The sequence below is a fragment of the Juglans regia genome, chromosome 5 (genome assembly GCF_001411555.2).
Source record: "Juglans regia cultivar Chandler chromosome 5, Walnut 2.0, whole genome shotgun sequence".
Lineage (NCBI taxonomy): Eukaryota > Viridiplantae > Streptophyta > Magnoliopsida > Fagales > Juglandaceae > Juglans > Juglans regia.
The window spans coordinates 16,829,111-16,847,322 of NC_049905.1; the positions used below are offsets into that span (position 1 = coordinate 16,829,111).

At 32.5% G+C, this 18,212-nt stretch overlaps 2 protein-coding genes across 2 annotated transcripts; one reads left to right on the forward strand and one right to left on the reverse strand.

Moving 5' to 3' along the window:
• Positions 1 to 4,244: 4,244 nt before the first annotated feature.
• Positions 4,245 to 6,846, forward strand: LOC118348447 (cyclin-B2-2-like). Its single transcript, XM_035690072.1, has 5 exons — positions 4,245 to 4,319; positions 4,905 to 5,027; positions 5,325 to 5,508; positions 5,836 to 6,043; positions 6,684 to 6,846. The coding sequence occupies exons 1-5, from the start codon at positions 4,245 to 4,247 to the stop codon at positions 6,844 to 6,846; spliced, it is 753 nt and encodes a 250-aa protein (XP_035545965.1).
• A 1,198-nt stretch (positions 6,847 to 8,044) lies between these two features.
• On the reverse strand, positions 8,045 to 9,125 carry LOC108986477. The gene is made up of 2 exons (XM_018959105.2): positions 8,944 to 9,125; positions 8,045 to 8,723 (listed from the first exon to the last, which is right to left on the reverse strand). The coding sequence occupies exons 1-2, from the start codon at positions 9,071 to 9,073 to the stop codon at positions 8,329 to 8,331; spliced, it is 525 nt and encodes a 174-aa protein (XP_018814650.1). The 5' UTR covers positions 9,074 to 9,125; the 3' UTR covers positions 8,045 to 8,328.
• Positions 9,126 to 18,212: the final 9,087 nt, after the last annotated feature.

An 18,212-nucleotide genomic window follows, 5' to 3' on the forward strand; every position in this document is an offset into this window, starting at 1 on the left:
ATGGTTATTAATGCATTAAGATGTTTTTAGTTATTTTGGCATAAGTTATATTTTTACCCTTAATCCACTGCGAATGTCGCATTCTGCTAGTTAGACTTATAGGATGTATTGCATACTAACTATCATATTTGGGGGTATGTAACCTTGTGTTATATATCCCGATATTTTAAGTCTCCCAAGCGAAAATTGGGGGCGTCACAATGAATAAAACAATTTTCATTTGAAATACACACACTAATAAGTAACTTATGTAGATATATAACATATATATGGTTATTAGGCATTATAAATATCGACTAGTTACATGTTGTAATGGATATGTTATATAAATGTTAATAATTATTCTATGATTCGTAGTTATGCATTATTAATTTTTCTATTTTTTTAAATCTACATACAACTTTTGTTATTTTTATTTAACTCGAAATCTAGAAAGGTGTAAAGAATTTTTTTTTTAATTTCCCAGTTTTTATTCATTCATAAAATTTTTATAATCATATTATTTAATATAGGGCCTATATATCAGATGTAAAGATTTCATTAAATTTAATAATTATTTGTAATCATTCAGTTTCATTAAAAAAAATAAATAATTTATAAACAAATACAAAAAAGAATTTGAAAAACAAGTTGACTTGGCTCAAGTTGATTAAAAATAACTCAAACAAGTGTGTTGATCAACTTGAGTTCACACAAAGTAAAAATCTGGTTGTAAGCGGATTTGTGCACCAATGTTGAGATGAAAACGTAGACTTTAATGAAATGGTCTTTTTGTTTTTTAATTAACATCTGACAAAATAATCCACGTCAATATTAGTGCACAGATTGGTTCGCAAATCCGCTTATACATAAAAGAGCTAAAAAATTAATTGCAGTGATATGAGGATTTTCTTCCAGGTGGGGGGGCCTTCCTTTGAGCATTAGCATTAGTTTCTCTATATGCATATTTGCATATCAAGAAAAGCTCTCACATTAGATTATTTATTTTTTAACTAAATAATAAAAAAATATTATTAGTTTTAATTTTTTTCTTAAAATTATTATTATTTATATATTTTGCAATTAGCATCATGTGCTCAAAAATACAAATTCCATATATATAAATATTACCAATTTCATATATCAAAATGACCAATTTTATCAATAAATATTAATATGTACTAAAAAAAACTTTGTATCATAAACTTAATACAAATTTTATATATCAAAATCATCTTAATACAAATTTCACAAAATTGATTTTAATGGATATGAGAGAGAAAAAACATTAAAAATAATGTTTGGAAACTGAATAATACTTCTTATTCATAGCTATGTAAAAATTTAGAGATGCATAAGGCAATGTAAATGAATTTAAAAACATATTATGCAAATATGAAGATGAAGATAAAGATGAATAAGCTATTGCTAGTACTCTGCATCTCTTAATTGATTGACGTGTGACTATTTATTCCTCGACGTCGATAGGATATTTGGGCTTACAGATAGCATTTTTGCACATAAAATAGCATAAGTGCTACTAAACCTAACTTAACTACACAAGACCTAAACACATGAACATGAGCACAATTAATGTTCACACTTTTTCACACTTTAGCATGCATCATAAAATATTTTCAATTTCTCATCTCACGACACTAGTTAAAAGGCCCCATCCTTATTGATTATGTCTTTAAATTGAGAAAATATAGAGAAGATTTACATGTACAATTCAATTTGGAAGTGTTGAACCCATGCATTTTATATTCAAAATCTACAATTCAAGTTGGTAGTGATATGTGGTGTGTGAGAAAAAGATCCATGACGACATTTATAGTATAGATTAATTTAGGAAGGAAGCATCTTGGCCTGTAGATCAATGTTGATACATGCTATCGGCCGACAACATAGAAGAGGAAGTGTTTCAATCCGAGGAGGCTTCTTGCTTGTTTGAGAATTGAAAGGATTTTAAACACTTATTAGAAAGCGAACCCATTTTATCCATAATCCCTCTCAAAGCTATGGGTATTTGTGAGGCGAACGAGCTGGTAAATGGAGCCTGGTTTAAGATGTCTCGTGTTCAAAAGTGTAACACTCCAAGGAAATGAAATGTGCGAGCCACATGATCTGGGCAGCTATATTCTAAAATAACTTGTTAATGATAAATTGAAGCCTTATTAGAATCATTATAAAGAGCTAAAACTTTTCTCTTTTAAATAATATGTGATCTCATAAATCATTTACACTTATCAATTAATCAGATATCATCAAAATATACCTCTCTAGAAAAACCAAATGAGTCATCCAACGATCCAACCCAAACAATAATTGAGAACTTTTTATACTCTGAACAATTGACACATTAAGTGTAAAATATAAAATTGGGGTAACTAGTGATACTAGATTCAAGGCAAAAATGCCCATTCTTGATAAGGCAATGCCAAATTACCCAATTCATTCACAACAACGTTGCAAAGGATCATTCACAATTACCTTTTTTATGGAAGAACCTTCTGTAAATCGAAGTCAACGGGTTTTCACAAGAAGGAATTATCCACTAGATTGATATAGAGAATCTTTTTCCGAAGTTGTCCTTACAATAATTGAATTTCAAATTAAGTTTGTCAAATAAATTAAAGGCAATCTATTATAAGAAAAATCAAAGTAATGAATTTAGAGTGATTATTGCTTCCAGAGTGATCAACATCCTGCTCCTCATAGCACTCCACAAAGTCTACCATCTTATGAACCTGAATTGGCTTATTTTTTATTCAATTTTGAATACAAATCAAAGCCTTCACAGTGTTAGGAGACAATGAACTTCGAAACGATTCCAATATGCATCCCTTGATGCTAAATGTGGACTTTGAGGCTATTGTACAAATATCAATGACTAAAATAATGCAGGCTATCTCTCAAAAGACGTGATACTTAATAGCATTTACCTTCCACCAAGCTAAGATATCAAATTAACCCTCCAACAAGTATCTTTCCAAGTCCGGTTAGCCGTGTAAATTCTTTCAAAGTTGTGTATATAGCCAAACCTCATACTCCACTTAAGCTTTTTTGGCTTATCGGTTTTGGGAGGAGGTGATGCGGCAAATGATGGAACCTCTATCCCTTTGAATGTGACGAACTCATCATACAACCTATTGAGGGTGTGTTTTTAACCCTTAGCACAAGTTGGTCCGCCCACACCTTCCCGCTAGTACTTTCAAAGTCATATACAATTCCATCAATGTTTTTTATCATGAGTCAAGAACAATAGCCATATATAGCAAAATGTTGATCTTTCTCAAATCTCCCCAATGTTTTCCATACCTGAGCCTCATGCTCAATGCCATAATCCGTATAGTATGATCAATAGTTTCACTCATTTCATCTAATTGCTCTTTCACCCTTAAAATTGTTTGTTAGTATTCATTGGATGTTAAATATAAAGACCCAGAAATGGTGCGTGTCATCTTATAAAAAATTCTAAAAAATTCTACAAAATTGTTGTGCTACCCCGATCTCCCTTCATCCTTATCAAAGTGGTGGACGTATTGCATATCCTCCTTACCCATTGCATCAAATGTATTTTTATGTTGCTCAGTCGTCTCTAATATGAAGAAGGTTGAGTTTTATCTTATAGGTATAGGGGAGGCAGCACTAATGCTAGTATTCAGACTTGATGCATAATCACCAGTATTCATAAATTTGACAAACAATAAAACACCTGGCATGATGCAAAACTCACCCAAAAATCAAAATCATACAAAAATCGTACAAACTGCTTTGAAACCCCAAAGTGAAGTCCCAAAATAGTATCGAGTTTCAATTTTGAAACCCTAAAATAAATTAGGTTAGGGGTTTTATAATGAACCTCTAACCTAATTTAGGGTTTCAATCCAAAACTCTAACATAAATTAGGGTTTCAATCTAGATTGAAACCCTAAACTAATTTAGGATCCAACCCTAACCCTAACCCAATTAGTTAGGAGTGAGTTTGGGGTTTAGATTGAACCCCTAAATTATTTAGGGTCTTGGGTTTGACACCCAAAAATCATCTATGGGCTCAATCCAAACCCCTAAACTAATTTAAAGTTTTGGATTTAAATCCTAATTTTTTTCAAAATCAAACTTCAAACACCCAAAACTTCACAACTTCCAAAACTCAACCACATCCTCCTTTGAAACAATCCCATCTTCCAAAAAAAAAAAAAAAAACAAGCAGGTTTCAAAGATGGTGAGAAAAAGGGTTTTGGCGACGGTGTGTTGCGGCAATGGCAAGTGAGAAAGTTGAGAGAGAGGCTGAGAAAGGGTCTGAGTTGATGTCGGCATCTCCTTCAAGTGGGCAGGTGCCCTCCGCTCAACAGACCTATGAAATTATAAAATAGTTAGAAAAATCATAAGGTGATCATTCTTCTTCATGAGATCTTTGCTAATCATTTTGGATCACACGAAATGCGTTATGAATCACATTAAAGTGGGCTGGGCTTGGTGTCCAACTTAGTTGTTACTTTTTACTTTAATTGGGTTGTTTAAGTTGTTTAGTGGCCCATGGACCCATTTAATGTTAGTTAGAATCGGCCCATGGCCCTAGTTAGCTGCTACTGAATTTTCAGTATATGTAGAGGAAAGAGGATCCTTGTTTGTAATCTGGAAGAATATTGCTTTGTGCTTTCTGTTTTCATGGAGGTTGAGTATTCATTGAAAATACTCAGTTTATCTTAATACCCTTTTACATACATTTCACTACCATCCATTCTAGTGTTCACTTCTAGAGAAACTTCCTATTGAGTTCATTACAATTGGTGTCTAGAGCCACCGGTTTTTCAATGGACGGGGTAAACTTCAACAAACAGTATGCAAATTTGCTATCGTTGATGGAAAAAAATCTTGATAAAATGCTGCACATTACATAATTAATGGACCGATGGCAGGAAGATCACAAGGTTCTCCAACACCAAATACAGGAATCCTTCTTGGTCTGGGAAGACCAAGCTGTGGAGGAGGGAGAAGAAGATGCAGTAGAAGGGGAGGAAATAGTGACAGTGCCCACGAAAGTTACTTCCACAGAAATGACTCCATCTATTCTTATTAATCCAAATCCAAAATTAATTTCTAAACTCAATTTCCTCCTCCGATTTTCTTTTCCTTCATTTCATCGCACAAATGACTTCTTCCTCCCTTCCTTACGGGTCGTCTCTTGCATTGTCTATCCACAACTCCAGAACCTTCTTGAGCGGCGTGAAAATGCAATGATCCATGGTCATACAAGTCTTGCAATCAACTTGTTCAAAAAAATTCCTTAGCGAGATTTATATTTGGGGATGGGTAAAAAACTCCTTGTTCACTATCAGTTTGATATATTGCCACTTAAAGTGGTTTTTGAACCCTTTGATAGAGGGAGAGATTACCTAGTTGATTTATTTATGGGTGTTGGAGAGGAGATTGAAAATGTTGCAATGCAGGCAACTAATCTTGAGGACATTGCCCTTGACAAACAACATGCTTGCCTTGTAGGCAATTCTAGAAGAGATGAATGTACCCTAGCATTTGGTTTGATGAAGAGTGATAAAAAGCCCGCATGATGGAGAGTGTTGAAAATTTAAGAGTAAGAAATTTTTTGCACCTTATCTGTTTGATATATTGCCACTTGAGGGTGTTTTTGGGTGCTATGGGATGAAGTTGCTACAACTTTGGAAATTGATAGAGGAACAAATATTGTGGCCCTTTGACAGAGGAAAGGAAGAAGAAATGGGGGCGAAGGCATTTTTTATGCTTCACTGTGCTATGATGGGTTATGTAGCTAGAATGAGATTTGATCTGTTGGCTTTAATGCTATTTTTTGGATGGCAATCGAATATGTAGATGGCATCTACAAGTTTTACAAACTCATAGAAGATGACAGTCGAGTGCACAATTACATGGATCCACAACCTGAAATCAATGTCAAGATGTGGGCTATTCTCATTGATTGGCTGATTGAGGTTCATAGAAGAATTGAACTCATGCCTGAAATCCTCTATCTCACCAGAAATTTAATCGATGGATGCCTATCCATGAAGGTGGTATCGAGGTTAGTCAGCATAAGTTCTATTTTCTTAGATTGCAAGTATGAAGAAAGTTATTGTCTACAGGCTTATAACTTGGTTTGCATATCAGACTATGCTTGTACAAGTAATCAGATACTTGTCATGGAGAAATCAATTTTGGAGAAATTGGAGTGGCATTTGACAGTTCCTACTCCGTACATTTTTTTGGTTCATTATATTAAAGTTTCTATTGCCCCTGATCAAGAGATGGAGAATATGGTCTTTTTTCTAGCTAAATTGGGTCTCGTGCATTATCTAACAACCAATTTGTATTGCTCATCAATGATTACAACAAGCTTGGATGAATTCTCTATAGAAATCTTCTTGGTACCTATAGCCCTTCGACCTATCACGATGGTTCAAAGCCTCCATACAATCTCAACACGTGACTTGAGCTCGCACCATACAATGTCATCATGCTTGGAGTAGATCCTTTGAGTAAAAGTGCAGTCTTTGAAGCATTGCGTGCTTATCCTGGCAGTTTGCAAGTTGGAGGTGGGATCAATTCTGAAAATCCTTTTGAGTTACACGGAGGAGATTGCCATGTCATTGTCACATGATACGTGTTTAGAAATGGACAAAGGGATCTTGAAGGGCTTAAAGACCTTGCTCATGTTGTGGAAGGCAAAGGCTTGCCTTGGACCTTAGCTGTAGAGGGAAGGAAGGCAAGTATGCAATTGTGACTGATAGATGGCAGAAGTTTAATGGTGTATATCTTGTTGGCAAAATACTGGAGTTTCTAGCCAGCTATGCAGACGAGTTTTTGCTCCACGATGTTGGATTTTGACAAATTTGAATAGTAGCAAAAGCGGAAATGCTAACTGGAACCTTGAGGACAAGGTTCTTTAAAGAGAAAGAATTTGTTATGAATCACATTAAAGTGGGATGGACTTGGTGTCCAACTTAGTTGTTACCTTTTACTTTGGGTTGTTTAAGTTGTTTAGTAGCCAATGGGCCCGAATCGGCCCATGACCCTAATTAGCTGCGGCCGAATTTTCAATATATGTAGAGGAAAGTGGATCCTTATTTGTAATCTTGAAGAATATTGCTTTGTGCTTTTTGTTTTCATGGAGGTTGAGTATTCCTAAAAAATACTCGGTTTATCTTAATACCATTTTACATACATTTCATTCCAGTATTCACTTCTAGAAAAATTTCCTACTGAGTTCATTACAAAATGCACCTGATCAATCTTAGGTGTGTAGTGACTTGATTGTTGGAGGACGCTCTCAGATCCATCATGTACTTTTCGGAGTTTGTGGACTCGATTGGGCTCGATGATCAACTCAATATTCTAGGACGATCGATGGATGTGGCTACGGGAGACTCAAAATGAATTCCATGGATTATTCCCAAAGTAATTTGAGAAATATGACCTTTGTTGAGAAATTACTCATTTAAACTGTTGCAACTACATAACTCTGTACATAAAGGTAAAATACACGTCTAAAGTTCCCTCTTCCTTTCTGAAGGGAGAAACAAGAAAGGTTGGCTGGTTCATGTGCTGAGAATTAGAATCCTTCAACTACCTTTCCATCTTCTTCGTTGCAAGAATGAATGTTAGTCAGTGTGCAAACATGTTGCTGTTGCGTTAAAGAGCTTTCATTGTGTGACTGTGACCTGAGATCTCTCTCTCTCTCTCTCTCTCTCTCTCTCTCTCTCCAATTAATTACAATATTAAATCGACCACAGACCCATTGCCGTCTCACAAATGTGTGATTTCTAGTGCCATTATGGCACTTGGCACTGGCCTTTGTTTTCCCTTAGGTACATGCAGTCGTGAGTTTATAAATAATCATTTAAAAAAAAAAATAAATATAAAATTAACATAAAATAATAATAATATTTTAATAATAAATCTACTCTTTTTTAAAATAATTGCACGACGCTTACGCATTCTATGAGTGCATGTAGCATTACTCATATTAATTGAAGAGAAAGAAGAAAACATTCCAAACTCCACACTGTAGTAATGGACAAAGAAATAGCATATATAATATGTCTTCTTTTAATACAAATAACTTGCATACTAACATAAGGGCAACTTCTTACAAGGATAAAAGTTGTCTATGGGAAGCAAAAAAGGATGAAAACTCAAAAAAAAAAAAAAAAAAAAAAAGACAAAAGATAATGCTAGATGCTATTACACTCTTCACACCATATAATACAGATACAATATATTAGCATTTTCTGCAACACACTATGATTTATATTATTATAAGCCAGATCAGACGCTAGATATCATGCACTGCCAACATACAGATGATGATCAAGGTATGCCTGAAATGATGGGATAGTAAGGAATATAAAGGCTAGCTGGTGCTAAGCCCCACTCTGGTGGCAGATTCAGATTGATATTCTTTGAAGAACCAAGCTTGTTCATGGCCCTGCATTTCTCATATGTGAAGGGGCAAGATGTGGAAAAGCTGAGAGGAGTGGAGATGGTGTAGGAGTTAAGCTCCTTGGTCTTGATGATTTTGGATACCACATTTTTCCTTGCGGCATAGAGCTGGGTTGGAGCTGCGAAAAGCTTGGCATGGCAATTCAGTGGAGGAGATGATTTTGAAGTGTCTGAAGGAAGTTCCACTTCAAAAGAGCCATCATCTTCTGTGGTTGCCATTGCCAACTTTTTCACTCTATCACACTTCACAAGAATTTTAATGCCTGTAACAACACACAAATAGTGTAAAAAGTTATGTACTTGAGAGTACTAGAGCTTTGCATGCAATCTAATATACCACAGCAAGTCATAGTTTTTTTATACATGCAGCATTACTAAATGCTAAAGATGCTAAAGCCATGGCAGCAAAAGTTTTTTTTTTTCCCTTTAGGATCTTTTTATGCATGCAAATCATGATGGAGAGAACAAAAGATTAGAACAAACCCGAGAAGGCATCCTTGTGCTTGCAGTCAAGGCAAGAGACCTTGCCCTTCACAACTTGGGAAGTTGAGAGCTCGATTCTTGCAAGGGTCAATACAAAGACAAGTGCTGTGATGAACTTGGGAAGCACCATTGAAGCAAGCACTGAAGAGAAGAAAGAGAACTTGGAAGATATAGAGAAAAGAAGGCAATCTTAGGGCTTATAAATATAGGATTACGAGCAAGAGAGTATAAATGAAGGGGGTCCCAAGGCAGAGTATGGTAGTTGGTTTCTTAAGGACTGCATTCACTTCAGTTGCGCAAGTTTTGTGAATGTGTGATAGCTGGCCAGCATGGGATGTCCCCTTCAACATCTGATATTGCCTTAAATAAACGGACCATAAAGTAGAATTATCAAAAACGACACGAACTTCAACCTTTTTTGTTTTATTTTTGTTCTGCTAATTTCGATCATTATTGTTGAGTTAATGCATAGCCCTACCTACAATGTCCTTCCCTGTACAAAATTCAATACGGCTACAGAATCCAATTTCAAAATGTAATAAAGATACTAAAACCACTTTTTTCTTATATATATCAGAGCATCTTTATTAACTTGATCAAAATTAAAATATAGCTAAAATTTAGATAATCTGTATCAAAAAGATTCCATATTGAAGTGGACATCTCTAAAAGGGTTGGATGCAAAATCAGGAGTTAAGTATTACTTGTTAGTAAGATGTTTCCTAAGTTTTTAAACGGATTTTAGACAGAAAACCTAGGAAGTAAAACATGAAAATTGAATAATCAGTAAGAGAAATGCTTTAGTCACAAAATAATTTTATTAAAGTACACTTATAAATTAATGTAGTTTGATCTGGTATATCAAATTGTAAAATTATTTTTTATTATAAAGTAACTAATGTATAACATATACAACGTCAATTTGTTAATTAATTTTAATTAATTTATTTACTTTTTTTAAATTTTGTTATGGCAATAGCACTTCTCAACCACTAAATCTTTTGTAAAAGAGTGAATAATCATAAATGAATTGCATTTAACGCTCCTAAAAAAGCTTCCCATTTTTTAGTTTTATCAAATAATAGTATCTAAAGTATAAGTTGTTATCAAATAGATCATGCTTCCCCGATATATATCTATCCTTGTTGCATACACATCTTTGTAATCATGTCAATATCCCCATTTAAAAAAAGAGAAAATCTATTCAGAAACCTTATCTTTTATACACTTATGACATCATTGATCTGGAAGTCTTCTATATTAGTCATGTTAAAAAATTATTGATGTTTTAGCTCGAGTGTATAAAACCTAGATAAGTCTCAACACACCGACTTATGTGTAGCAAAACTCTTTAAAAAATAACAAAAAAAGTTAAGACCACCTTATGCTCTAGCCCGATCGAGATTTTTAATTTCTAGTTAAGACCTAGATTGAGAAACAGACAAAAATATTGTAGATCCTCCAATAATTAAGTATTAATAAATGTTGAGAGATACTTTAACCATAAAATAATTTCACAAAAATCAACTAACAGTATGTCATGACTTGATATAGTATATAAGAACGTAATTTTTTTTTTTTTTTGTTTTTGTTATGAAGTAAAATCGACTCATCACATTAGGCCACAACAATTTTGAGACTTGTAGGTATATAAAGATATATAAATGTTGTAAGATTTATATATAGTGTCTAACCTTATTCTAATATAATAATTCAAAGATAATAATTAAAATAGAAATTAGTTGTAAGAGATCTTGATCCAATCGCTCCTTCCACGTACGGAGTGGAAAACATATATATGGGGCATTGAGAGGGAGAACCAACATCCCTCCACTTTCTTTCATTTTTTTTCCTTTGGCTTTTAATTTTCATGTATGTTTTTTCTTTGTATCTTTTCATGGGAGATATTAAAGTAAAAAAATGTATAAATGACCCAAAAAAAAAAAAAAAAATGTACACACTCTGACGTGGCTTTCTGTCCACATGCATGGTAGTAATTAAAACGGTCTGCCAGCAGAACTGCTTACTAAATTAACATCGATCGATTAGGAGGAAGTAATCAATACTGTTTAAACTGACTGTGTAAAGTTTGTTTGTTTGTTCACACATGCAGCCTCTTTGTAAATCCATGATTTAAGCATATCATGTCTTTGCATTCCAACAAAATTGTATTTGAAAAGAGAAAATATATTTACAATCGTAAATTATGCAACCGCTGCATAATCGCTTTGAAAAAAGTGAATAAAATATGGGATGAGATCTACATGAAAAAAATTAATTTTTTAATAATAAATTCTACTTTTTTTCAAAAAAATTATGTAGCGTTTATATACTTTACTGTTGTATATAGGGCTACATATTGAGACATCATCCTACTTCAAAAAATTGAATTCTAATATTATTATTATTATGTGGAGAGGACGTAAGATGGTGTGTATGGAATTATTGAATGCGGTTTTCCCGGTCCTAATGTTCCTAACTTTTGAAACCAATGGATTGAAAAAGTCTTTTAATGTGTCAGCTCACAAACATTCAATGACTATTGTTGAAATAATTTATTTTTTCTTGTCTAGTTCCTTTCAATCATTTAATAACACACTTAACCTAATTATATATTTTAATAACTAATCAAAACAAAAATAACATAGGTACAACTTTTTTTATAACCTTATTTTAAATGAGAGGTATTTTTATAAAATAATTTATAAAAATAATATTATTTTATATAAATACCTTTAATTTAAAATATGATTAAGAATCGTAAGTGTATTATTACTCTTGCGCATAATAACTTAAACAATATTTTATTATTCCTACGGATGAGCACTACAACAAATTTGAGATTTTGGGACGAAATTATTTAGGGATGAAATTTTTTTCGTCCCTAAAAGTCATTTCTTGGGACGAAATTTAAATTTCGTCTCAAAAAATTGATGACTTTAGAAAATCGTTCGAACGACAAAATAACAGTTCGAACAGTATTTTCTGTGACAAATAAATTGTCTAAAAACTTTTTTCCCGTTCGAACATAAAAAAATACGTTCGAACAGTAAAATTTGGCGGATAATTACTTTATTATGGCGGAGAAAGTTCAAAAACGTTTGAACGATAATTTGTTGTGTTTGAACAGAAAATATTTGGTGGCAAATCCTGGCGGGAAGGTTTCTAAACCGTTCGAACGGAATATATTTAGTTAGAACATATTCAAGCACCACATTTATACATTTGAAGGTATAATATTAATCTCGATACGAAACTCAAAATATAAAAAATATCTATCATATATACAAAATGAGGACAATACCTCCATAAACTTTATTACCGCTCACTTATGACAGAAGAACACATTCGGAACAAACAAACCAATCCTCCCAAACAAAGAAATAAACCTATTTCACTCAATAAAAAACTATACAATGTAAAAAGAGTAATACTACATACAGTCATGGAATGCGCAAATATTGTGCAGTCGCTTTGAAAAAGAGTGAGGTCTACTATTAAAAAAGTAATTTCTTTTCATGTAGATCATATATTTATTCACTTTTTTTAAAGCGATTGCACGGTACTTGCGTACTCACGACTGCAAATATCATTTTTCATGTAAAAATTACGTCTAACATAAGCCGTACCCATTTTGTCCAATCTATACAAGCTTCTAGTCCATTTAGAAAGCTGAAAACAATTCGTGAAAAAATTATTATCGCCCATTTTATCACGTCTAGCCAATAAGTCTGCCACTTGATTCCCATCCTACCATGTCTAACATATTATATATAGATTTGCTATTTTTTTTTTTTTAAAAAAAAAAAGAAATTTTTTATGATCAAGTAACGGTTTCAGATGGAGTAAATTGTACCTTATATAATGACATTCACAGCTAGCATTGAAGAATGGTAGGTAAAATCGTGGATGTTAAATACAATTTAATTTAATAAAGAAAAGGATAGGAGCAAGTGCAGAGTCAACAAGATGAGATGGAAAGGGAGCAAACTCTGATTATATTGAAGTGTGTTTGGTGGAGAATTCAATTCGTTACCAAAGCTGAGTAGCTGTGTCATCCGATCGATCGAACGATCCCGACCGATGATCGTACGTACGTCCTCATTTTCTTTACCCTTTTCTCAACGTATCATATGCATTCGATCGTGACTATATTTACCACATTTTCTTTTCTTCACCCACCTTTCTCTAGGATTTAATTAATTATCATCCCTAACAGATGGGGGAGGAGGGTTCACCTTCTTGTTCCCTTTGATCCCATCATCCATTTGTAGCTGGTGGTTTGTTTTTGTAAAATTATCTGTTCAAAGTGCGCTCAGGTTACCACTAAGGGCAGGTTTGGTAACAAAACAAAACACAAAATTCTCATCTCATCTCATCATTACACATTTTTCAAATTTTCATACAAAATATAATAAACAATTCAAATTTTTCAAATCCCAATACACATTTTTCAAATTCCAAAACAATAATAATATTAAAATATAATATTTTAAACTTCAAAACAAAACACAAAATTCTCATCTCACCCCCCAAACCTGTCCTAACTATCCATCTTTTGTGTGTCATCGTTGTTGTGAAATCATCGCTTGCCCCATCATCCTATAAATTTAAGGAGATGAGAAAAAGTGAGGCGTAAACTCTTAGAATCAGGATTAGAATTTAGGACCTATGCTATTTTACCATTTGAAGTCATCACCACTTGTTCCTAAAATTTAAACTAATAAGAAAATGTAGATTTAATAATTTATATTTGTCTTAACACAAATTATTTTTTTGCGACCAGGTTGTTGGCCTTGTGATAGCGACACATTGTTTCATGCTATGAAAATCATCGTTTTATCATCCGAGCAGTGCTACTCTGTCGCTCGAGTAGCACCGTTCGGTGTTACCGCTAGTTACAAAAATAATTTTTTTTTTCTATTTATATTTTTTTAATATATTTAAATATTTTTAAAAAATTAAAAAAAATATATCAATATATTTAAAATCACTTCTTTCATCATTCGGTACCAAAAAAAAAAAAAAGAAAATCACCGAACAGTCAAACCGAATGGTACATTTGAGACAGCAGAATAGCATTTTTCTTTATCATCCCCTCACCGATGATTTTTAGGACCGCAAAAGGTAGGAATGAGCTATCAATAGTCAAGCGGGCAAGACCCGTAGCAGCAAATCATGGGTATAACACACCTTTTGTCAGCAAACCACGTTTCCTCCAAGTCCAAATATATACAGAACCCTGACAAATCTTAATTAAATTTTACATCGTTACATATAGTACTATACAGGCATATAGTACTATACAGGCACCAGCATCGTGAAAGCTGAGACATCTTTTTGTGTAAAAACAAAAAAAATTGAAAATGCTCACCAACCAAAAGGTAGGTAACAAATAAAAATGCATTGAAAGACGATGTCATTTCATGAAAGTTAGATAAAATAAACTTATGTCCTCGCATTATCATTAGACCCAAAAAAAAAAAAAAAAAAACTCAGTACTTCTTGTTTAGAGTTGTGTTATGAGTTATAAAAAATGTTTAAATAATCTAAAAAACTCTTTAAAATTAGATTGTTAGGTGGTTACATATTAATACGGGTATAATCGGTCTGGTCCGGTCCAGTCTAGTCTGGGGAGTCACAAATAAAAAATTTTAATTCATCAATTTTGCTAGACCAGACCGTTAGCTATCGATTTGGTCGGTCCATTCGGCCCGATTTGGTCTATGAGCACTTTTTTCTCTTTTTTTTTTTTGACAGAAAAATTAATACAAAAACTTAATTAAATTAGTAAAATTAAAATTAAGTGATCTCTTTAACATTTTATATATGATTAATAGTGATCCATTGGATGATAATTATATAATTAACTTATATAACTACTATATAAAATAATATATTATATATATATAAATTCGGTCAGTTCGGTCTGGTCCGGTCCAGAAAAACCACACTTCGAGACCGACTAATAAAACTATCGATCTAGTCTGTCCGGACTGAACCCTTTGGTCCGATCGATTTTTTCGATCTAGACCATTAGTTTTACAGCCCTACATATTAAATAGTCTAAAAAGTACATTTACGGAAAATCATCGTGTTGATGTTTTTCCTCATATTAAAATGCAAAACTTAGTTCCAATTTTAAAGAAGAATATAAAAAGATGAAAATACCTATACAAATAGCAGTTCTATTTTTATCTTTCAAATCAAATTATGTCATGTGAAATATGTGTGGTATAAATACTTTCAAATAATACTTCTATTTTTTGACAAGGATAGCCCCTAGCTAGTTTTAAGGCAAAAATGTAATATATCTCTCTATTTAATATAATAAAATTAATTTTAATAAGTGTAAAATATTTACATGTATTTAAAAAGCAGTCATCTAATTTGCTAACATAAAATTTTTCTTATCCAAGATAGAAAATACTTGTCAAATTTCTTGTATCCTAGATCTTTTGTTTACAATTTACTTTAAGTATAAGAAGATAGATAATACTTAAAAAATTATTTGTATCCAATATTTTTAACTTATTAATTTTAATATTTTATCAAATATTGTATCGATATTTTTCCAAATTTTAATATTCTCTTGATAAAACTTGAGAGAGAAGGAAGATGATAAAATAACTGTAAATAAGATTAGATGACGCTTGAGAGAAATTTAAAGAAAACTAGAGACCATAGCTAAAGAAAATAACATATATTTTGAAATTTGAATAACTGCCATTATTTTTTCCCTTTGAAGAAATGATAATTAATTCTATATGCTTTTTCCAAACTCATTAGGTGGGGTTTGGATAGTGAGATGAGATGAGATGGTTTTAGATGAAAGTTGAAAATTGAATAAAATATTATTATAATATTATTTTTTAATATTATTATTGTTTTGATATTTGAAAAAGTTGAATTGTTTATTATATTTTGTGTGAAAATTTAAAAAAATTATAATAATGAGATGAAATGAAATGAGATGGAGTGATCTTGAATCCAAACCGGGCAAGGAGGTTTTTGTTTCCTTTTGGATAGGAAAAGTAAGTAAAATAATTGAAAGCGGTTGTTGGGCCCATATTTGGACATTCAAAACTTAAAGTCTCGTTTGGGTACATAAACGGTTTCATCTCATCTCATCTCATTATTATAATTTTTTTAAATTTTCACACAAAATATAATAAACAATTTAACATTTTCAAATCTCAAAATAATAATAATTTTAAAAAATAATATTACAATAATATTTTATTCAATTTTTAACTATCATTTAAAACCATCTTATCTCATCCCACTATTCAAACGGGGCCTAAATACAAAAAGTCCAGAGCAATAATAAATATGAGTACATGATAGATAGCATAAGTCACACGTTGAGAAAGTGAAGGATGAGTCTCTCATGATTTAAATCCAGTGGACATTAGAAGATTACATGTGATACCTGAAAGAATTCTAAGAAGATGGAGATTGGTTAGAAATGAGGTCTAAAAGATGGAATTAAATTCTTCAGGCTAGTGTCTGGATTTGAGGGCACTAATGATTTATGTCCGGATTAAGTTTTTATTTCTAAATCGTAACTAATGTCTATTTATGATGCGATATTTACAACAAGTCTACATTTATTAAAAAAATATTAAAAGTATTCTTAGGAAGTCTCCGCATTGCATCCTTCTTTTTACCAATAGTTGAATGATCTATGGTGGTATTTGGTAGAAATGATTTCTTCAAGCTCCAAATATACAAGTCTCATGCAAACCCTTGTAAAAAAGTGAATCACACCTTAAAAAAGTGTAAAAAAAAACTATTTTTTATTAGTAAGACCCATTTTTTTTACAAAGAATTTGTATAAGACTTGTCTATTTGAAACTTGTACCTAGCATTAATCGGGTGGGTGAGGTATAGTGTTTTGGAAGAGCTCATCAAAGACATATTGTAACAAGTGCAAAAAATATAAATAAAAGAAAGAACACTGTTATATTTTCAGCCTCTCACCATTAAATACTCAAACAAGAATCAATTAACGTAGTTGTAATATGCAATTTAATATTGAATATTAGACAACCAAATCCAAGAAAATATGTACTCATGCAAGAACAGAAATAAAAACAACCAGAATAATAAAAGAAATACAAAATCAACACAGGAAATTACGTGGTTCGACTCTAATGGTCTACATCCACGACAGGAACAGTCTAGGAGTCTTTATTATTGAAGAATGCATCAAAGAACTTGAGTTTTTGATCACTTACAATCATAGATCACCGTACAAAATATTCACTGACTTCCTCGTATTAAACTCTAACGAAACCATACCATCTTGTATACTTGATCATCTCCTCAAGCTTCAAATTTGATTTTGAAAAACTAGGGTTTGGAAAAAAAAAACCCCTTCGTTTCTCTCCAGAACAGCGTGCAGCATCGAATGAAAGGTAAAGTTCTTTTTCTTCTGCTTCTCTTTTTACGTCCCGTAGGTTATAGCCTTTTATATATAAACTCAAATATTACAACTTTGCCATCACTCAATATTACAACTTCGCCATAACTCAATATTACAACTTTGCCATTAATCAATTTACAAAAAATGCAATTAATGAAAATACAAACTTAAAACTTGACACATCTTTAACAAATCTCCACCTTGACAATCTTTTATCCTTGCAAAATGATCTTCTTCTTCCTCTAGATTGTTCCTGCAAAGTAATCCGAGCTCTAATAGCTCCCCATATTAATCAAATTTAGGCAATGCCTAAACTTGGTAGCTAGTAGGAATTTTGTCATCATATCAGAAGGGTTTTCCTCAGTTCGAACCTTTTATACTTTAACCTCTCCAGAAGCTATTACATCTCTCACAAAATGAAGTCGAATGTCTATATGTTTAAACCTTTCATGGTATACTGAATTCTTGGCAAGATGTATAGTGCTTTGGTTATCACAGTGAACTGTGATAGCCCCTTTAAATATGCCTAACTCATGTGAAAAACCCTTTAACCACATAGCCTCCTCTATTGCTTCTGTCATAGCAATATATTCAGCTTCAGTTGTTGATAAAGCAACTACAGATTGTAAATTAGCTTTCCAACTAATAGCCCCTCCAAATGCTGTAAATACATACCCAGTCAAAGACTTTCTGGTATCCAAATTAGCAGCATAGTCAGAATCCACAAATCCCTCTAACTCATTCCCCTGTTGCACATCCCCTCCAAACCTCAAACCTAGACACTGAGTTCCAATTAAATACTGTAATACCCACTTCATAGCATGCCAATGTGGCTTCCCAG

Bases quoted from the DNA above. Each gene is read 5' to 3' on its own strand.
- LOC118348447 (XM_035690072.1), top strand. From the start codon at position 4,245: ATGGCAAGTGAGAAAGTTGAGAGAGAGGCTGAGAAAGGGTCTGAGTTG. The intron at 5,028-5,324 runs GTTACTTCCACA...GTTCACTATCAG, and splicing joins TAGTGACAGTGCCCACGAAA to TTTGATATATTGCCACTTAA. The intron at 5,509-5,835 runs GTACCCTAGCAT...TCGAATATGTAG, and splicing joins CAATTCTAGAAGAGATGAAT to ATGGCATCTACAAGTTTTAC.
- LOC108986477 (XM_018959105.2), bottom strand. From the start codon at position 9,073: ATGGTGCTTCCCAAGTTCATCACAGCACTTGTCTTTGTATTGACCCTT. The intron at 8,724-8,943 runs GTTTGTTCTAAT...GTGTTGTTACAG, and splicing joins GCACAAGGATGCCTTCTCGG to GCATTAAAATTCTTGTGAAG.